Genomic DNA, 22933 nt, shown 5'->3' on the forward strand with positions numbered 1-22933 from the left:
GCCCATCTGTCAATACTCCTGTGACATCATTTCCTGTCTTTACGTACGTTTTAGGCATCTTGTGACACATTTACATTTACGTCATTTAGCAGACGCTCTTATCCAGAGCGACTTACATGAGCAATTAGGGTTAAGTGCCTTGCTCAAGGGCACATCGACAGATTTTTCACCTAGTCGGCTCGGGGATTAGAACCAGCGACCTTTCGGTTACTGGCACAACGCTCTTAACCACTAAGCTACCTGCCGCCCGGTAACAAGTGTGTGTGTGTGTGTGTGTGTGTGTGTGTGTGTGTGTGTGTGTGTGTGTGTGTGTGTGTGTGTGTGTGTGTGTGTGTGTGTGTGTGTGTGTGTGTGTGTGTGTGTGTGTGTGTGTGTGTGTGTGTGTGTGTGTGTGTGTGTGTGTGTGTGTGTGTGTGTGTGTGTGTGTGTGTGTGTGTGTGTGTGAGAGAGAGAGACAGAATCCCTTGGTGGCCCTTGAGCAGCGGGGTTGGGTAATAAAGTGGCTGGGCACTATAAACTCAGGGGAGGAGGAACCGAGGGCAGACTGCATGGGCACGGGCCAGGACTCTTTGGCGCTGCCAGGACACTCAATTACAGCCAATTAACCAATGCCCACAAGCCAGACACACTGAAGGTTATTTTGTATTAGCAATAAAAGATCCCAGAAATTTTCCATACGCACAAAAGGCTTATTACTCTCAAATGTTGTGCACAAATTTGTTTGCATCCCTATTAGTGTCCTTTGCCAAGATAATCCATCCACCTGACAGGTGTGGCATATCAAGAAGCTGATTAAACAGCATGATCATTATACAGGTTCACCTAGTGCTGGGGACAATAAAAAAAGCCACTCTAAAATGTGCAGTTTTGTCACACAACACAATGCCACACATGCCTCAAGTTTTGAGGGAGCGTGCAATTGGCATGCTGACTGCAGGAATGTCCACCAGAGCTGTTGCCAGAGAATGTAATGTTAATTTCTCTACCATAAGCCACTTCCAATGTCGTTTTAGAGAATTTGGCAGTAGGTCCAACCGGCCTCACAACCGCAGACCACGTGTATGGCGTCGTGTGGGCAAGCTGTTTGCTGATGTTAACGTTGTGAACAGAGTGCCCCGTGGTGGCGGTGGGGTTATGATATGGGCACACATAAGCTACGGACAACAAACACAATTGCATTTTATCGATGGCAATTTGAATGCACAGAGATACAGTGACGAGATTCTGAGGCCCATTGTCGTGCCATTCATCCGCCGCCATCACCTCATGTTTCAGCATGATAATGCACGGCCCCATGTCGCAAGGATCTGTACACAATTCCTGGAAGCTGAAAATGTCCCAGTACCTGCATACTCACCAGACATGTTACCACCCATTGAGCATGTTTGGGATGCTCTGGATCGACGTGTACGACAGCGTGTTCCAGTTCCCGCCAATATCCAGCAACATCGCACAGGCCACAATCAACAGCCTGATCAACTCTATGCGAAGGAGATGTGTTGCGCTGCATGAGGCAAATGGTGTTCACACCAGATACTGACTGGTTTTTTGATCCAAGCCCTGACCTTTTATTTAAGGTATCTGTGACCAATAGATACATATCTGTTTCCAGTTATGTGAAATCCATAGATTAGGGCCTAATGAATTTATTTGAATTGACTGATTTTCATAAAAAATGTGGTTAGGTATATTTTACTATTGTTTTTCATTCATGTTATTTCAGCACGTGTGTATGGCTACACAATCTATGTTTCATATCTTACATGAAGAAGTGTCCTGTTTGACAGGTTTGAGGTGTTTGACAAGAATGTCTGTCTGCCTGCCTGCCTGCCTGCCTGCCTGCCTGTATGTGTGCATCCCAAAGTTATTATCGTTTTGTTCTTTTTACTTTGTATTTCTATTAGTTTTTTTATTTGGAATTCAGTTTAATTTCAGTTAGTTTTCAGACCTGATTTGCTAGTATTTATTTAATTTTAATTGTATAAAAGGATTTATATTTTGTTTTCATATGATTACATTTCAGTTTTAGTATTAGTGTTAGGGAGAGAAAGCATGTGTGGCTAGGAGACATTTATGTTGTATCGTTTTTTCTTGTTTTTTTCTGGGATGTCTGGGGGACAGCAATGCATAATGGGATGAGTCAGGTCATAGGTTTAAAGGGGCAATCAGCAATTTCTACATCAATTTTTTTTACTTATAAATTAATTATCTGTACACATTGATTCTTGAAGAATATAACTTATAAATGCCTCATAAGCTTAGTTTGACTATCGTTCCCCATCAGAACCCAAAATATAAGCTTGTTTTACTCCAATGTTTGTAAATGTAAACAAACACTGTACAGCCTCAAAACATGGTTAAAACTATAATGTTGATATCTTGGAGGGTCAGTCCTTGCATCCATAGGTCTGTCTGTTAATTTTAGAGTGGTTACAATTCTCCAACCCCATCCCTCAGCTTTTTACCGAAACAGTTGCGGAGAGTCGGCTTTGTTATTATTTTACCTGCTGAATGGTCCTTTCAATTATAAAGTCAATTGCAATGTGCTTGGATTTAAAAGGAATAGTGCTGAGACTGGTGTAAAAAAATATGACGGAAGGAAACTCTTTCCCGCCCATGTTTACACCAATCCAATGTTTTTCACCTTAGTAGGACAAGTTGGCCTAACTGGCCTATTTTTTTCGCTGTTAGCTACTGATAGTGATGTAGTCTCAGGTATCCCAGACCTTGGAGCATCGCAAGCTAAGCAAGCAGCCCGTCTGTCTAGAGGCTAATTGTGACATCACCATCTCCTGCCAGAATGAGGTGCATCTCTAGTGCCTGGTTCTAATGGCCCACCGTCTGCACATCAAACAGGCAACTGTCTCTCTCTCTCTCTTTTCACCCCCAGCCACCTCAACCAGAGGAGATCAGAGAGGGAGAGGCATAATAGTGTGGAAACGCAATGCGGGCCGAAACCTTGTTGTCTGTGTGTGTGTGTTTGGGTGTGTATGTCCGTGTGTGCATGCACCTTTTATCTGTCAATTCGTGTGCGTGCACACATTTGTGTGTATGCTTGTGTCTATAGCAGCATACCATATACTGGGGAGGGTGGATGACATGAGACAGACACCAAAACAGCCTTGAAAGGGGGCAGGTTCTGCTCTTTGTAAAAATGTGACACGCCGTTATCACTGTCATCTTTAGCACGTGCCCTGGTAACACAAGATATCCTGTCATTTTCAATTCATTCCCTGATTCATTTAAACGTTGTTTTCATATGATTTTTCTCATCACGTGTTTCATAAGAATGAAAGGACATTTTAGGACATCTTCATACCACTGCCCTGTTTTTGTCCTACACTAGAGCACAAATAGAAGTATATCCCATGACTTCCGAATCATAATAATATCCATCCCATTTGGATGATCAACTGTAAATTTACTGCGCGCACACACGCAAACACACACACACACACATTCCCAAATACACACACACACACACACACACACACACACACACGACATTAAATCAACAAAATGGCTGTTGATTGAGTAGGCTATGGTTTTATATTACTGTTGTGTTGGTACCATATTTCAACCCAGGGCACTGTGTAGAACTAGGCTATATGACACTTCTCCATACAATGTCAGAATTAAAAAAGAAGTACATTTAAATTAAATACATGTTTTGTTTGTCTTTACCGTGAGTACTATGAATGTGTTTCACATTGTCTGCTAAATGACTAAAATGTAAAATGTAAATGTTATTAGTGTTATTAATTTTCTTTGTACAGTAGTTTTTACGAACCACAAACATTTCCCATAAACCCCTCTAGAGGTCAGTGTTGGTCAATATATGCTGTCACTGATCAGCTAGAATACAATTGACACAATTTAAAATACGGTGCAATGTCATTGAATGCCTGATTCATGTTTGTATCAGTAGAGCGATAGATCTATTTACATGTAGGGAATGAACCCGCTCATTTTAAAGAGATATAACCCCAATAAAAAAGGGGCAGGATATAACGCAGTTCTGCCTCAGACACTGCCAAAACAAGAGCAATACGTTTGTTTGGCTATGTCTGATCGGATTGGTGTGTGACTGAGCGTACCTGTATTTGGCCTATATAGCCTTTGGCTATATAGATAAGCAGGCCTCCGTGATCATGCTTGTGTTGCTTTTTAACCTTACTGTTTTGACATTGCAAGATCAAAATAATACTTTTTCCAAAATGGTGCTAAATTGAACTATTGTAAGGTTTTACATAACAAAAAATGAATGCTTTTGAACCAAACCCAGCACAGTTACAGTGACAGTTTCAGTCTGGTCTGACAAGATTCTCTCTCCCTTGTTTGAAGAGAAGCTGTGGGGTTGGGATCGAGTACAGGCCTGTTACCCTGTTTTCCTTGTATTCTGATGTATGATACACCTGCCAAGTGTGTTAACTTCCTCAAACTGTAGAGTATTCATCAAGTTACGTAATCCATAGAAAAACCAGAGGATACATTATGCAATGTGCAGAGCAGTGCGATATTTTCCTATTTGTATTACATGTTGATAGTTTCATTTCAGTCTTTGAAGGATTTAAGATGTTATGGTGCACAGTTGGCAGAATTCATTTCCAATGTACTTTAAAAATGTGGAGACAATTCGGTATTGTTACATTGATAATGGACACATTACTGGAACATAATCAAATCAATGGCTTATTTCAAATGAAAGGCTTACAGTAACTCATGTTTTGAGTTAAAGGATCAATAGACAACATGGGAGTTATATATCAGACAAAATAATTTAAGGAAACATCTTTATTGACATCAAAACATTTCCCATCCTTTTCTCTGCTTTAGATCACCAATATTACACAGCATGTCCCCGCTACGGTTTACACACTGTCCTCAAAAACAACATGACATGTTAGACTTACTAGACATGAAGCCACACTTACAAATCCACCAATGCATCTTCCTGCTGTATAGTTTAAACCTGTGTACAACACGGTAAAGACATGCATAAGCCCTAAGCGTGACATTTTAGTAATTATCATAACCGACCATGGTATTCACATTTCACTTTAATTGTGTAGTTACAATACAACGTGATTGATGTAGCACAGGGAAATTATTTAGGGCATTGGAATTAGGTATGTATTCTTAAACCGATTAAGCCTATTCCTCTTAAATAATTAGGTAAATGTACATGCATTCAATAATATGATTATTGTGATTACTCTCATTGCTATAATAGTGTGATTAAAACATTTACATGCTTTGCAAGAAGATCGATTTCCCTTATAATCTGGTTTACATGGACAGCTGTAAATCAGGCAACCTGATGGGACTTTGAAAAAAAGCAGAAAATACCCTATCAACGTAAACGTTCTATCACAGTGATCATATACTTTTTGGGAAGCCTATTGGATTCTGAGTTTGTGGACATATAAAGTTTGCATCTGAAAATAATTTATATGATGCATACTTTAGGATTTTCCAAACTCACTTCACTCGCGCCAAAGAGGGAGGCTCGCACTGCTGGTGATAGCATGTGTGCAGATCAAATACACAGCAGGAACTCCGATTAAGGTAATAATTTGAAAGATTGCTAAAAAAATCTAGGTGTTTTAATCGGTTTACGCTTACTTCGCTTATGGCCTTTACGCCGATTAAAATAATCAGAGTAAGTAAGTCATAATGAATTATAAGTATGCATGTAAAACGTACTCATTGTCTGGAATACGGGTTATATTCTTCAAATCCTACATTCTGCTCTATAGTGTCATTGTGAGAAAAAAAGTTATAATTGTTTTAATCAACACACCTGTGATATTGCTGTTTTGGGACCTCATCACTCATCCAAGCCCTTCTTGCCGGACCCGTCCCTGGTCTTGGCCCGGAGTTTGTTCACCTGAGACTCGGCGATGTCTGCTCGCTCTTCAGCCTCCTCTAGCTCATGCTGCAGCTTGCGGAACTTGGCCAGGTTGGCGTTGGCCTGTTCCTCCGCCTCCTCGGAGGCACGCTTGTAGGACTTCACCTTTAGCTGCAGCTTGTCCACCAGGTCCTGGATGCGAGCCATGTTCTTGCGATCCTCCGACGTCTGGTAGGTGAGCTCCTTGATGCGCCTCTCGTACTTGCGCACCCCCTTGATGGACTCTGTGCCCCTCTTCTGCTCCGCCTCCAGCTCGCTCTCCAACTCCTTGATGCGTCCCTCCAGCTTTTGGAGCTGCTTCTTCCCACCCTTCATTGCGATTTGTTCCGCCTCATCCAGACGGTGCTGCAGGTCCTTAATGGTCTGCTCCATGTTCTTCTTCATGCGCTCCAGGTGGGCGCTAGTGTCCTGCTCCTTCTTCAGCTCCTCGGCCATCATGGCTGCATCGGTAATGGCCTTCTTGGCCTTCTCTTCAGCATTGCGGTTCTCCTGTACCGCTTCCTCCACCTCGGTCTGCAGTTGGAGCAGATCAGCCTCTTGTTTCTTCTTCTGGTTGATGAGGCCGGTGTTTTGAGAGTGCAGGAGCTGCATGCGCTCTGTGGCTTCGGTGAGCTCATGTTCGGCCAGCTTGCGGCCACGCTCTGTCTGCTCAAGAACGCCCCGAAGTTCCTCCAGCTCCGCTTGGAACAGATTGTTCCTGCGCTCCAAAAGTGCAATGTTCTCCTTCAGGTCTTCATTCTCATGTGTAGAGTCATCCAGCTGCAGCTGGGTATCCTTCAGGTATGACTGGATGCTCTTAAGCTGCTTTTGGGCATCAGCCGCCTGTCTGTTCGCTTGGCTAAGCTGGATCTCCATCTCGTTGAGGTCACCCTCCATCTTCTTCTTGACTCTCAGGGCCTCATTGCGGCTCCTGGTCTCAGACTCGAGGGAGGTCTGCAGTGACTCCACCATGCGCTGGTAGTTTCTCTTAACCTGTTCCATTTCCTCATCTTTCTCGGCCAGCTTGCGCTCAATATCCGCCTTCACCTGGTTGAACTCCAGCTGTGCCCGAAGGATCTTGCCCTCTTCGTGCTCCAGGGAACCTTCCGCCTCCTCCAGTGCTGACTGAAGCTCTGCTTTCTCTTGCTCCAGCTGCTTCCGAAGTTTCTCCAATTCATGGGCACTTTTCCCTCCCTCACCAAGTTGATCAGTAATGTCAGAGATCTCCTCCTGCAGGTTCTTGTTCTCCCTTTGAATGGTCTCCAGGTGATCCAAGGATTCCTCATATGCATTCTTCAATTTGAAGAGCTCAGTGCTGAGAGACCGAGCCTCCTTCTGGGAACCCTCAAGCTCACACTGTGACTCCTCATACTTCTGCTTCCACTCAGCCATGACTTTGTCAAAGGTTCTCTGCTTCTTGTCCAGAGCTGCAGATGCTGCATTAGATCTTTCAAGATCCAACATCAGGTCCTCGATTTCGTTTTGGAGGCGACTCTTGGTCTTTTCGAGGGAGGAACACTTTGCATTCACAGCCTCCACAGCCTCCTCTGCTTCTTGCAGCCGTTGGACTAACTTCTTTTTAGCTTCCTCCAGCTCCTCAGTTTTCTGGATTCCATCAGTCTCATACCTTGCCCTCCATGTGGACACTTCAGTGTTGGCCTTGGATAACGCCCTCTGCAGCTCTGCCTTGGCCTCCTGCTCCTCCTCAAACTGTTCTCTGAGCAGGTCACAGTCATGACGGGAAGACTGCACAGCATGGGCCAGTGAATTCTTTGCCTTGACCTCCTCCTCGAGCTGCCTGCGCATATCCTCCACCTGCTGGGTGTAGGAGTTCTTGCCCCTGGTGAGTTGAGAAATCAGGCACTCTTTCTCCTCCAATTGACGTCCCAACTCTCCATTTTCAGTGAGCAGCCTGGCCCTCTGTGAGGAGAAGTCATTGAGGGACCTCTGGGCCTCCTCATACTTGGTCTTGTATTCATTCATATTGTCTTCCATCGATCGGCACATCTTCTCCATGTTGGATTTGGCCTTCACCACACTCTCCATATTTGAGGACAGGTCGTCTAGCTCCAGCTTCAGCTCACTCTTCTCTTTCTCTAGCTTCTGCTTGACACGCTGGAGGTTGTCGATTTGCTCACCCAGTTCGGCCACACTGTCCGCATGCTTCTTCCTCAAGGATGCAGCAGTGGCCTCATGTTGAAGCGTGGATTCCTCCAGGTCCCTGCGAAGCTTCAGAAATTCATTCTCCCTCTTCTTGTTGAGCTCCACCTGGGCAGATGTGGCCCCTCCCGCTTCCTCCAAACGCTCACTTATGTCCTCTAGCTCACGGGAGAGATCAGACCGCTGCTTCTCCACTTTGGCTCGGGCTGCTCGCTCAGCGTCCAACTCCTCTTCAAGCTCTTCGATTCGTGCCTGGTTTTCCTTCAGTTTCTTCTGGAGCTGAACTCCAGCCACCTGCTCATCCTCAATCTTTCCAGTCAGGCTGCTCATCTCAAAATCTTTCTTCTTGAGTTTCTCCTCCAGCTGCTGTTTGTCGTTCTCCAAATCCATCAAATTCTCTTGGTTCAGTTTTAGGTCTCCCTCAAGCTTTCTCTTGGAGCGCTCATGCTCCATTCTGACTTTCTTTTCATGTTCCAGGGAGCCCTCAAGGTCATCCACCTGTTGCTCCAGCTTAGCTTTAGCTTTGGTCAAGGTGTTGGCTTTGTCCTCCTCACTCTGTAGGTCATCGAGTGTCTGCTGATGAGCCTCCTGCAGTGCCTTCTTCTCTTTGGTCAGCTTCATGATGTTTTCATCCTGGGAAGCCATCTCCTCTGTGAGGTTCTTCACCTTGTTCTCTGTGGCATGTTTCTCTTTCTCTACCTTGGCTAATGTCAGCTCAAGGTCATCTATATCTTTCTTCAACTCAGAGCACTCATCCTCCAGCTTGCGTTTCTTTGCTGTGAGATCTGCATTCATCTCCTCTTCATCCTCCATACGTTCTGTCAGTTCTTTCAATTTGGCTTCCATTTGGATCTTACTCTTTATGAGCTGCTCACAGCGCTCTTCAGCATCTGTTAGTGTGTCCTGCTCAGACTGGCATTGTAGGAGCAGGTCATTCTTCTCTTGGAGAATACTCACCACTTTCTCCTCAAGCTCCTTCCGTCTTGCTTCGGATTTCTCAAAGGCCTCTTTGAGCTTAGTGAACTCATCCTTTATGTTTGCCATCTCCTTGTCAGACTCAGCACTCTTCAGCAGTGGCTTGATTTTGAAGAACATCTTCATCCAGGGCCAGTTCTTAACCCCTAAGAAGGCGCGAAGGTTCCACTGGATGACCATTAGAGCATCCCTGCGTTCCACAAGCTTCTGGTACTCTGCCCTCATGAGGATGGCTCTGGCATTGGCCTGGATCATGGTAATGATGCGGGAGAGTTGCTCGTCTCGCATCTCCTCCAATGTACCCAGCAAGCCTGCTTTGAAGAAGACCTTGGTGTTGCCAAACCGGTACTGAGTGTGGTCAATGTCCAATGAACCCAGCAGCTTTTCAGCAGCTTTCTTGGAGTCAATAAATTGGCCCTCAGGAATGACGGATGCATTCAGGATTCTATATCTCTGTTTGAAGTCGCCATAGAGGACTCTGTTTGGGAAGCCCTTTCTGCAGATTCGAATGCCCTCCAGCACACCGTTACAGCGAAGCTGGTGCATCACAAGGCAATTGTCCATGATCCCTGGCGTTTTGCTCTCATTTGGGATCAAGCAGCGGACAAAGTGGGGATGGGTGGTTTTCAGGGTGCTCATCAGCTTGTTTAGGTTTTCCCTGTGAAGCGCAGATACAGTCTGGAAAGCAGACCCTTTCTTTTTGGCTCCTTTTCCACCACCTTTGTCACCTCCCTCCGTTGCTATGATGGCAAAAAGATGACTCAACAGCTTGAGGGAGGATTTTGCGTAAAGACCACACACTGTTTCATTCAATGGATCTTTGTTCTTCACCAGCCAGCCAGAAATATTGTAATCAACAGTGCCAGCATAGTGGAGCAGGGCAAAATGTGCCTCTGCCTTGCCCTTACCTGGAATTGGCTTCTGAAACATTCTATTCTTGCCCAAATGGTTGTCATATAGCTTAGCCTTAAAGGTCTGGTCACTGGCCTTGGGGAACATGCACTCTTCCTCTAGAATTGACATGATCCCAAGTGGCTTTTCAATGAGGTCAATGCAAGCTTGCAAGTCCATCCCAAAGTCGATGAACTCCCAGTCAATGCCCTCCTTTTTGTACTCCTCTTGCTCGAGCACAAACATGTGATGATTGAAGAACTGTTGCAGTCTCTCATTTGTGAAGTTGATGCAGAGCTGTTCAAAGGTGTTGAAGTCAAAGATCTCGAATCCAGCAATATCCAGTACGCCTATGAAATGCTGGCGAGCCTGTTTTGTGTCAAGGGAGTGGTTGATTCTCACCACCATCCAGTTGAACATCTTTTCATACACTGACTTAGCCAATGCACCGAGGGAGTAGTAGACCTGATCTACACCTTGACCTTTGGTGACATACTCATTGCCAACCTTGACTCTGGGATGGCAAAGTCCTTTAATCAGATCTGCAGAGTTGATCCCCATTAGGTAAGCTGACTTGTCAGCAGCCTCTGTACCGTCAGGCTCTGCCTGCTCTTCCCGCTGCTTTTGTTTGAACCTCATGTTGCCGTAGTGCATGATGGCACCTGTCAACTTGTAGACCCCCTGTTTCTCCTCTGCAGTAAAGCCGAGTACATCGAAGGCACTGTCAGTGGCCATCAGTTCCTCAGAATCATTGATGGATGCTACTGTTACCTCTCCTTGAGAGATGTAGGAGTAGTCATATGGATTGTTGGTGATTAACAGCATGTCCAACAGCTCTGGCTTTTGATTGGACAATATCTGGAAGAAAATATGGTAGTTCCTCTCAGCTTTGAGCTGAAAGGTGATACGGGACTTCTCAAGAAGGTAAGTCTCTACGTCGGCAGAGGACAGTTTCCCACTGGTCCCGAAGTGAATACGGATGAATTTGCCGAAACGTGATGAGTTGTCATTTCTCAGTGTTTTGGCATTACCGAAAGCCTCCAGTGCAGGGTTAGCCTGGATGATTTGATCTTCCAGGGTGCCCTTGCTTGGATCCCTCTTAACCCCACTAACTGCTGCAATGCTGGCAAAGTACTGGATGACTCTCTTAGTGTTGACAGTCTTCCCAGCACCGGATTCTCCGGTGATAAGAACAGACTGGTTCTCCCGATCAGTAAGCATATACTGGTAGGCGTTGTCTGAGATGGAGAAGATGTGAGGGGGGGCTTCGGTCCTCTTCTTCCCCCTGTAGGCAGACACCACCTCAGAGTCATAGACAGGAAGCCACTTGTATGGGTTCACTGTCACACAGAACAGCCCTGAGTAGGTGTAGATCATCCAGGCTGCGTAACGCTCTTTGAGGTTAAACAGCACAGCTGGCTCGTGGAGGAAGGTGAACATGGCCATGTCTTCGATTTTATCGTATTTTGGCGGGTTCTGGGGATGGACGTCCACCTCCTTGACGGTCACGATAGTCTGGTCCTCCCTCTTTACGATCACCTTTCCCCCCTCTTTGCTTTGGATCTGCCCCTTGACATATTCCACTTTGTCATCAACCACGAAGCACTCGGTCTTGATGTCAAAAGCTCTGGTCTGGGCTTCCAGGCGCTCCTTGTCCGACTTCCTCAGAAAGTGAGCAGCCTTCCCAAACTCGGCCATGAGAGCATCACCCATTGTTGCTGGTGGAGGTCCACAGACAAAGAGATAATCAGTTGGGGTGGACACAGAGCAAATATCTGGTTTCTGTTGACTCTGTGGGTAACTGCGAGCTCATCTCTGCTGTCTGATCCTTATAAAGGGGGACCGAAGGCCAAATTAGGATGTAGCTGGTGGCATGACAAAAAAAAGAACCTAATTTTATCCCAAGACTGAGAAGTGCCTTGGGAGCAGTTTCCAAGACCTTTAGCTGTTAGTATCCATTTTAGGGAAAGTGACATGTCTCTGCTTATCTCCCGCCTTTCACCCTCCTTGAAAGACATTCCACACAGCTCTGCCTAATAGACCTACCCTGAAGGTTTACTGTAGCTCTTTAGCATTGGGTGTCCATTCATATTTGTTATTATGAACTGTATTATGCAAGAGTATCACACAAAATTGGAAAACTTTGAGAAGTATCATAAATGACAGTAGATATTGCTGTGTTTAGCTGAATAGTAGTGTCACGGTGGTTCGGCTGAATAGGTTCCTTATCTGTGGTCGGCTGCATGCCGAGGACCCTATCTAAGAGATGACATAGACACCTCTCACAGCTCTCACAAAGCAAGCTGTCTCGGCTCATCTCCACTCAACAATGCCCTCCAAATAGCACAGCACACAAAGGCACTCTGGCCTTTTTAATGGAGTGTTTCAGTGTCTCAGGTCTGCACATAACAAGTCGTGTAGAGGTTATTTAGTTCCATTCTACTGTATATTGCAGTCTGGTAGTTACCTAGCATCTACTGGACAATTACATGGTAAAAGGTAAATGCATCATAATAACGAAAGTATTGATATTGTGTTTGTTTGTGATTAATTAAAGGCCCAGTGCAGTCAAAAACTAGATTTCTCTGTGTTTTATGTATATTTCCACTATGAGGTTGGAATAATAGTGATATTGTGAAAATTATGATAATGCCGTTTTAGTGTAAGAGTTTGTTGAAAAGACCGCCTGAAATTTCAGTCTGTCGTGGTGGGATGGAGTTTTGGCCTGCCTGGTGACATCACCAGGCGGTAAATTAGTTCCAAACCTCTTTGCCAATAACAGCTCGTTTTCCCCTCCCCACTCAGACCACTCCCAGACAGTCATAGCAAAACTCTTGCTTAAGAAATTGCTCTTTGCTAAGAATATATTTTTGTTTCTTTTTAAAAACAATCACAGTAAGGTTCTTAAATGTTACACAGAAATGATTTGATATTGAGATTTTAAAAAATGTCTGCATTGGACCTTTAAAACCAGCACCATTACATAGGACTTGGTACAGACACCAGTTGTGTTGAAGTCTTTTTCTTTACAGATGTCACATTTTAGATGACTATACCACTGCCTCTCTAAAAGGACTATGCTAAATTGTATGTATTTTGAAAAGGTAATAGGATTGAAAAACACTGAACAAAAATATAAACGCAACATGTAAAGTGTTGGTCCCATGTTTCATGAGCTGAAATAAAAAAATCCTATACATTTTTGAGGGAGCGTGCAATTGGCATGCTGACTGCAGGAATGTCCACCAGAGCTGTTGCCAGAATTTAATGTTCATTTCTCTACCATAAGCCTCCTCCAATGTCGTTTTAGAGAATTTGTCATTACGTCCAAGTTGTGAACAGAGTGCCCCATGGTGGCGGTGGGGTTATGGTATGGGTAGGCATATGCTACAGACAACAAACACAATTGCATTTTATCGATAGCAATTTGAATGCACAGAGATACCGTGACGAGATCCTGAGGCCCATTGTCGTGCCATTCATCCGCCGCCATCATCTCGTCTAATGCACTGCCCCATGTCGCAAGGATCTGTACACAATTCTTGGAAGCTGAACATGTCCCAGTTCTTCCATGGCCTGCATACTCACAGACGTGTGACCCATTGAGCTGTTTGGGATGCTCTGGATCGACGTGTACGACAGCGTGTTCCAGGTCCAACCTACTGAGTTTCTGGTCCATGTCCCTACCTTTTTTCTTAAAGGTATCTGTGACCAGATGCATATCTGTATTCCCCAGTCATGTGAAATCCATAGATTAGGGCCTAATTAATTTATTTCAATTGACTGATTTCCTTATATGAACTGTAACTCAGTAAAGTAATTGACATTCTTGCATGTTGCGTTTATATATTTTTCTTCAGTATATATACTCCACAGCTCTGAACATAGATGATTAACCCTAAATACTCCACAACTCTGAACATAGATGATTAACCCTATATACTCCACAACTCTGAACATAGATGACTACTATATAATCCACAACTCTGAACATACAGTGGGGAAAACAAGTATTTAGTCAGCCACCAATTGTGCAAGTTCTCCCACTTAAAAAGATGAGAGAGGCCTGTAATTTTCATCATAGGTACACGTCAACTATGACAGACAAATTGAGATTTTTTTTCTTCAGAAAATCAAATTGTAGGATTTTTAATGAATTTATTTGCAAATAATGGTGGAAAATAAGTATTTGGTCACCTACAAACAAGCAAGATTTCTGGCTCTCACAGACCTGTAACTTCTTCTTTAAGAGGCTCCTCTGTCCTCCACTCGTTACCTGTATTAATGGCACCTGTTTGAACTTGTTATCAGTATAAAAGACACCTGTCCACAACCTCAAACAGTCACACTCCAAACTCCACTATGGCCAAGACCAAAGAAATGTCAAAGGACACCAGAAACAAAATTGTAGACCTGCACCAGGCTGGGAAGACTGAATCTGCAATAGGTAAGCAGCTTGGTTTGAAGAAATCAACTGTGGGAGCAATTATTAGGAAATGGAAGACATACAAGACCACTGATAATCTCCCTCGATCTGGGGCTCCACGCAAGATCTCACCCCATGGGGTCAAAATGATCACAAGAACGGTGAGCAAAAATCCCAGAACCACACGGGGGGACCTAGTGAATGACCTGCAGAGAGCTGGGACCAAAGTAACAAAGCCTACCATCAGTAACACACTACGCCGCCAGGGACTCAAATCCTGCAGTGCCAGACGTGTCCCCCTGCTTAAGCCAGTACATGTCCAGGCCCGTCTGAAGTTTGCTAGAGTGCATTTGGATGATCCAGAAGAGGATTGGGAGAATGTCATATGGTCAGATGAAACCAAAATATAACTTTTTGGTAAAAACTCAACTCATCGTGTTTGGAGGACAAAGAATGCTGAGTTGCATCCAAAGAACACCATACCTACTGTGAAGCATGGGGGTGGAAACATCATGCTTTGGGGCTGTTTTTCTGCAAAGGGACCAGGACGCCTGATCCGTGTAAAGGAAAGAATGAATGGGGCCATGTATCGTGAGATTTTGAGTGAAAACCTCCTTCCATCAGCAAGGGCATTGAAGATGAAACGTGGCTGGGTCTTTCAGCATGACAATGATCCCAAACACACCGCCCGGGCAACGAAGGAGTGGCTTCGTAAGAAGCATTTCAAGGTCCTGGAGTGGCCTAGCCAGTCTCCAGATCTCAACCCCATAGAAAATCTTTGGAGGGAGTTGAAAGTCCGTGTTGCCCAGCGACAGCCCCAAAACATCACTGCTCTAGAGGAGATCTGCATGGAGGAATGGGCCAAAATACCAGCAACAGTGTGTGAAAACCTTGTGAAGACTTACAGAAAACATTTGACCTGTGTCATTGCCAACAAAGGGTATATAACAAAGTATTGAGAAACTTTTGTTATTGACCAAATACTTATTTTCCACCATAATTTGCAAATAAATTCATTAAAAATCCTACAATGTGATTTTCTGGATTTTTTTTTCTCATTTTGTCTGTCATAGTTGACATGTACCTATGATGAAAATTACAGGCCTCGCTCATCTTTTTAAATGGGAGAACTTGCACAATTGGTGACTGACTAAATACTTTTTTTCCCCACTGTAGATGATTACTATATAATCCACAACTCTGAACATAGATGATTACTATATACTCCACAACTCTGAACATAGATGATTACTATATACTCCACAACTCTGAACATAGATGATTACTATATACTCCACAACTCTGAACATAGATGATTACTATATACTCCACAACTCTGAACATAGATGATTACTATATAATCCACAACTCTGAACATAGATGATTACTATATACTCCACAACTCTGAACATAGATGATTAACCCTATATACTCCACAACTCTGAACATAGATGATTACTATATAATCCACAACTCTGAACATAGATGATTACTATATACTCCACAACTCTGAACATAGATGATTACTATATAATCCACAACTCTGAACATAGATGATTACTATATACTCCACAACTCTGAACATAGATGATTAACCCTATATACTCCACAACTCTGAACATAGATGATTACTATATAATCCACAACTCTGAACATAGATGATTACTATATACTCCACAACTCTGAACATAGATGATTACTATATAATCCACAACTCTGAACATAGATGATTACTATATACTCCACAACTCTGAACATAGATGATTAACCCTATATACTCCACAACTCTGAACATAGATGATTACTATATAATCCACAACTCTGAACATAGATGATTACTATATACTCCACAACTCTGAACATAGATGATTAACCCTATATACTCCACAACTCTGAACATAGATGATTACTATATAATCCACAACTCTGAACATAGATGATTAGTATATACTCCACAACTCTGAACATAGATGATTACTATATAATCCACAACTCTGAACATAGATGATTACTATATACTCCACAACTCTGAACATAGATGATTAACCCTATATACTCCACAACTCTGAACATAGATGATTACTATATAATCCACAACTCTGAACATAGATGATTACTATATACTCCACAACTCTGAACATAGATGATTAACCCTATATACTCCACAACTCTGAACATAGATGATTACTATATACTCCACAACTCTGAACATAGATGATTACTATATAATCCACAACTCTGAACATAGATGATTACTATATACTCCACAACTCTGAACATAGATGATTACTATATACTCCACAACTCTGAACATAGATGATTACTATATAATCCACAACTCTGAACATATATGATTACTATATACTCCACAACTCTGAACATAGATGATTAACCCTATATACTCCACAACTCTGAACATAGATGATTACTATATAATCCACAACTCTGAACATAGATGATTACTATATACTCCACAACTCTGAACATAGATGATTACTATATAATCCACAACTCTGAACATAGATGATTACTATATACTCCACAACTCTGAACATAGATGATTAACCCTATATACTCCACAACTCTGAACATAGATGATTACTATATAATCCACAACTCTGAACATAGATGATTACTATATAATCCACAACTCTGAACATAGATGATTACTATATACTCCACAACTCTGAACATAGATGATTACTATATAATCCACAACTCTGAACATAGATGATTACTATATACTCCACAACTCTGAACATAGATGATTAACCCTATATACTCCACAACTCTGAACATAGATGATTACTATATACTCCACAACTCTGAACATAGATGATTACTATATAATCCACAACTCTGAACATAGATGATTACTATATACTCCACAACTCTGAACATAGATGATTACTATATACTCCACAACTCTGAACATAGATGATTACTATATACTCCACAACTCTGAACATAGATGATTACTATATAATCCACAACTCTGAACATAGATGATTACTATATACTCCACAACTCTGAACATAGATGATTACTATATAATCCACAACTCTGAAAATAGATGATTAACCCTATATACTCCACAACTCTGAACATAGATGATTACTATATAATCCACAACTCTGAACATAGATGATTACTATATACTCCACAACTCTGAACATAGATGATTACTATATACTCCACAACTCTGAACATAGATGATTACTATATAATCCACAACTCTGAACATAGATGATTACTATATACTCCACAACTCTGAACATATATGATTACTATATAATCCACAACTCTGAACATAGATGATTACTTTATACTACACAACTCTGAACATAGATGATTACTATATACTCTACAACTCTGAACATAGATGATTACTATGTAATCCACAACTCTGAACATAGATGATTACTTTATACTACACAACTCTGAACATAGATGATTACTATATACTCTACAACTCTGAACATAGATGATTACTATGTAATCCACAACTCTGAACATAGATGATTAACCCTATATTCTTGCTGCCACAATTGGAGTTTAGCTATTTTGCCATACCTAATTATAGAAACTGAGAACATGCATTGCCTTATATTCTCAATGACTCTTGAAGAGTATGTTGATAACAAGGCCTATCATCACAAAGTGCCTCACTAGCCTGCCATGCGTCACTCCAGCACACTTACAAGCACTCTCCGTCCTTAATTCCGAGATAAGTTTTACAGAGTGTCACACACAGGGCTTTTGAAACCGCTTTGCTATAGCATAAACCTCTCTCTTCAGAAGACTGCATTAAGAAAAGTCCAGTGCATTTGATATCATCTAAATGTCCATGTACCACCTAAGTTCATATTCACAGTTGAATTGATTCAAATGAAATTATGATTTCAGGAAAGGGACACACTGTTTAATTCCACAGTTTCTGACTCTGGAAAATGTTGAAGAAATGATATTCTTTAGTGGCTGTCAGGGACACAAAAAAGCATTGTCTGCCATATGCCAGATCTATTGACAGTAGTGTAGGGTTGTAAAACTCCCGGTAATTTACCAAAGTTATTTAGGAATTTTCAGAAATGTTGGTGATTAACAGGTCATTTTGGAAATTTAAATGTATTCATATTTTCTTTATATCTGTTTCCACGATGTCCATTCGTTTCTAGCAGATAGACCATGTGGTTCAGGAGAAAATAGCCTCATAATGAAAAACACATCTAATCAACAATGACGTCATTTCCAATTATCTCTGCAACTCTTCCATTTACTTTTTTTCACAACTGCCACCAATTTGTCCCCAAAACATTTACAACAAAGATATATTGACATAGTAAAATAAATAAAAACTAAAAAAATATAAAGAATATTCCATGCTGAGACTCACATTAAAGAGCAACAGTGTTCACGAAGTTGATGGGTTATATTTCCGATAATGTTTTTTTTTCTTCATATTAAAACATTGTATTATTTTATATTTTTTAAGTTATGAAAACTCAAGTTTCCAAAATTCTGTTAGTTTACTGGTACATTTCTAAAGTTATCGGTAATATTCCGTCCCTTTGCAACCCTACAGCAGTGTCAAATCCCTTCTGAGACGGTTCATTCTCCTTCATTCTTCAACTTGAGCATTCTTAAAATGAGAAACAAAAAACAATCACGTTACATACTGTGTACATTAACTGACATGCTATTTCATTTGTAATTAGGAAACTATTGTTAAGGAAACATATTTAATATCTTTATCTATATCCATCTATTTGATTTCTTCACCCAATTTGTCATGCTTTATAAGTGATAAAACTATTTTTAAAGTGACTGAAATGGGTTTTCATTGAAACTTCATCGCACATTATGTAGGTGAAAACTGGGTCATGCTGAAATTCACAGGGTTGTTTGCTACCTGAAACTTGTCGTCCTTTCCATATCATTTCCATATTTCTTACTCATTAACACAAGGCAGGTTAAAACAGATCCCTCTGAGAAACCTGACAACTTATTTTACATTGGTATAGTGTGTATTGTAGAAATGACTGCATTATATTATTTAAACCCTGTGAAACACTTTGTTACTCCATACCATCATTTAGTGCTTCCACCACATTAAAAGACGCCTTGATAAGGTGTAATGACGGTCTCAAAAAGCTCGGTCACAAAACACCTGATAAAAAAATGACAAATAAACAGATCCAGGGTATCCTGTGAACAGTTAGGACATCGATGATCTCACCTGAACGGCAATGACTTGTACACATATTTGATCATTTAACAGAGGCTCTTATCCAGATTCAACAGCATGCTTATGTCATGTTGTAGGCCTATAAACTGTATTTAAATAATAATGAATATGACATTTGCAAAAAAAAAAAAAGTATTTGTTCACAGATATTTATTTGTAAAAAAATTAAAGAAGTACTTTCATAGGTTTTGTCCTATACCAGTACTCATCAAGTACTAACGTGCAAAGTGAAGTCACATTTTTGAAGTGTATGAAAAATATAAACTGCTGTGCGGGGCCAGATACAGAACATTCTGAGAAGGACAAAAATGCATGTGAAAATGGTGTTGACATACATAGATATCCAGTGTTGGCAAACAGTAGGCTAGTCAGCTAACAGGGGTACATCAGTAGGCTAGTCAGCTAACAGGGGTACATCAGTAGGCTAGTCAGCTAACAGGGGTACATCAGCAGGCTACACAACAATCCAGTCTTGAGATTTTGAACTACCCCATGTCCGTATTGTATGCCATTTCAATATATTGTATGACTATTTGTCAAAAACCTGTTCAACCAAAGTATACAGGTGATCGGTTCTGATTAAAATAGTATTTTACCGGGGATACCTGTCCCAAAATAGAACATTTACTATACTCAGTATAGTCATGCTATTTACTATACTACTCACATTCATATCTGCAATATCCCGAAATACTTTATCCATTTGGAAATTCTATAAAACATGTTCCTCCAGCAATACCAAAACAAAGCTTCTGCTTGTGACAACTTTGTAGATCCTCCCCTGATCAAGTCCAGGGGAACCCTAGGTGATCTGGTAGAAAGGGTCTGGTCATTCATTTTTTTTTTACAGAATGAACAGAAGTATAGTACCAAAGTCAGTAGTAATTGTTACATTTCAAAGTCAGTAGAACAAATTGGACAGTGATGGTGGGGATTTTCAGTACAGAAGGTTCAGGACACTGTGATTCTACATTGGGGCTTGTTGCACTTTTTGCATAGAATTAACAAATCCTTAAATTCAGATATCCAATTCCATTCTGTCCTACATTGTCCAAAAAGGAGCGAGGATGCCCTTGTCGATCTGAAGTGATTCCTTGTGGCTGTAGCCAAGCCATGCACACCAGTCAGGTCCCCGCGGAATTGTATATCCTCTCCGAAAAACCCCTCCAACATCCCCAGGCAAGCTTTATCCTGGAACATGCAAGAAAAACACAAAAGTGGGTGTCTGTAGAAGACCTGGAGATGGGTGCTTGAGCCAAACACAGAGGATACAACATGTGGTGGATGGAAGGAGCTGAAGAAGACTGCCCAGAACGGTGTGATGGAGAGGAGACATCGTCGATGGCCTATATGCTCCCTGAAGAGTGATGGGCTTAAATGAGTAAACAATTAATAAATTACGCTCATATCAGTCATATGATAATGGTGGGTAACCACCAGTACCAGGCTGCCACCCCACCATTTGTGGATTTGAATGGTGCCTCTGCATCCACCAGCCGGCAGGTCAGAAAAACACTCCTTGAAGATGGAGATTTAAAAAGAGAGGAGAAAAGGGAGATAACGGATGGAATAAAAAGGAGAGAGAGAGAAAGAAAGAAAGAGAAGAGAGGAGGACAGAGATACGAGGCCTGGTAAAGGAAGTGAGCCAGAGAAAAGGAGCAAGATAAAGAGAAAGAGAGAGAGAGAGAGTATTTTCTGATCGACTCCATATCCTTCCATCCACACACCGTGTGACAGTAAATCCACTTCCTGTAGTGGGCATTGAGACTCAATACCAATGCTGTGGATGGAGCGACAGGTCGTCTGTTAACCCAGGGTCAGACGTCATGGGATCAGCCCAGTCTTCGGCCAACATGGATCATGTGTGTCCGGGTGAGTCAGCAGCGGGACATACGCTTGCGGTATCGCTCCACTAGGGGCACCAGGCACCGCGGCGAGCCACACTGCAGCAGGAAGGGGTGCTCCAGCAGGTCGCTAGCGGTAGCACGCTCCTGGGGGTCGCGTGTTAGCATACGATCCAGGAAGTCCTTCAGCACAGGGGAGATCTACAGAGAGAGAGATGGAGTGTGAGTAGTGTGTGTAGTGTGTAGTGTGTATGTGTGTGTGTGTGTGTGTGTGTGTGTGTGTATCTACAGTTGAAGTCAAAAGTTTACATACACTTAGGTTGGAGTCATTAAAACTCGTTTTTCAACCACTCCACAAATTTCTTGTTAACAAACTATAGTTTTGGCATGTCGGTTAGGACATCTACTTTGTGCATGTAATTTTTCCAACAATTGTTTACAGACAGATTATTTCACTTATAATTCCCTGTATCACAATTCCAGTGGGTCAGAAGTTTACATACACTAAGTTGACTGTGCCTTTAAACAGCTTGTAAAATTCCAGAAAATGATGTCATGGCTTTAGAAGCTTCTGATAGGCTAATTGACATAATTTGAGTCAATTGGAGGTGTACATGTGGATGTATTTCAAGGCCTACCTTCAAACTCAGTGCATCTTTGCTTGACATCATGGGAAAATCAAAAGAAATCAGCAAGACCCCAGAAAAGAAATTGTAGACCTCCACAAGTCTGGTTCATCCTTGGGAGCAATTTCCAAACGCCCGAAGGTACCACGTTCATCTGTACAAACAATAGTACGCAAGTATAAACACCATGGGACCACGCAGCCGTCATACCGCTCAGGAAGGAGACGCGTTCTGTCTCCTAGAGATGAACGTACTTTGTGTGCAAAAAGTGCAAATCAATCCCAGAACAACAGCAAAGGACCTTGTGAAGATGCTGGAGGAAACGGGTACAAAAGTATCTATATCCACAGTAAACGAGTCCTATATCGACATAACCTTAAAGGCCGCTCAGCAAAGAAGAAGCCACTGCTCCAAAACCGCCATAAAAAAGACAGACTACGGTTTGCAACTGCACATGGGGACAAAGATCGTACTTTTTGGAGAAATGTCCGCTGGTCTGATGAACAAAAATAGAACTGTTTGGCCATAATGACCATCGTTATGTTTGGAGGAAAAAGGGGGCAGCTTGCAAGCCGAAGAACACCATCCCAACCGTGAAGCACGGGGGTGGCAGCATCATGCTGTGGGGGTGCTTTGCTGCAGGAGGGACTGGTGCACTTCACAAAATAGATGGCATCATGAGGAAGGAAAATGATGTGGATATATTGAAGCAACATCAAGACATCAGTCTGGAAGTTAAAGCTTGGTCGCAAAAGGGTCTTCCAAATGGACAATGACCTCAAGCATACTTCCAAAGTTGTGGCAAAATGGGTTAAGGACAACAAAGTCAAGGTATTGGAGTGGCCATCACAAAGCCCTGACCTCAAACCTATAGAA

The 22933-nt window shown here is 42.2% G+C and overlaps 2 protein-coding genes across 3 annotated transcripts in view; both read right to left on the minus strand.

Annotated features, from left to right (window-relative positions):
- Positions 1–4779: 4779 nt before the first annotated feature.
- On the minus strand, positions 4780–11700 carry LOC121552341 (myosin-6-like). The gene has a single exon (XM_045211246.1). The coding sequence runs from the start codon at positions 11627–11629 to the stop codon at positions 5831–5833; it is 5799 nt and encodes a 1932-aa protein (XP_045067181.1). The 5' UTR covers positions 11630–11700; the 3' UTR covers positions 4780–5830.
- A 6946-nt stretch (positions 11701–18646) lies between these two features.
- Positions 18647–22933, minus strand: part of LOC121552628 (serine/threonine-protein kinase PAK 6-like) — a 28838-nt gene continuing 24551 nt past the window's right edge. The window contains exons 9-10 of one of the 2 annotated variants that reach the window (XR_005997275.2): positions 21363–21632; positions 18647–20778 (exon numbers count right to left, since the gene is read on the minus strand). Coding sequence is in view for 1 of the 2 variants with exons in the window: in XM_041865597.2 (XP_041721531.1) it covers positions 21465–21632 (168 nt within the window). In the remaining variant the exon portion in view is untranslated. Of the gene's footprint in view, positions 21633–22933 lie in introns of both variants that reach the window. The other variant, XM_041865597.2, reaches the window with a different exon arrangement.

The sequence above is a fragment of the Coregonus clupeaformis genome, chromosome 36, assembly GCF_020615455.1.
Source record: "Coregonus clupeaformis isolate EN_2021a chromosome 36, ASM2061545v1, whole genome shotgun sequence".
NCBI classification, from domain to species: Eukaryota; Metazoa; Chordata; class Actinopteri; order Salmoniformes; family Salmonidae; genus Coregonus; species Coregonus clupeaformis.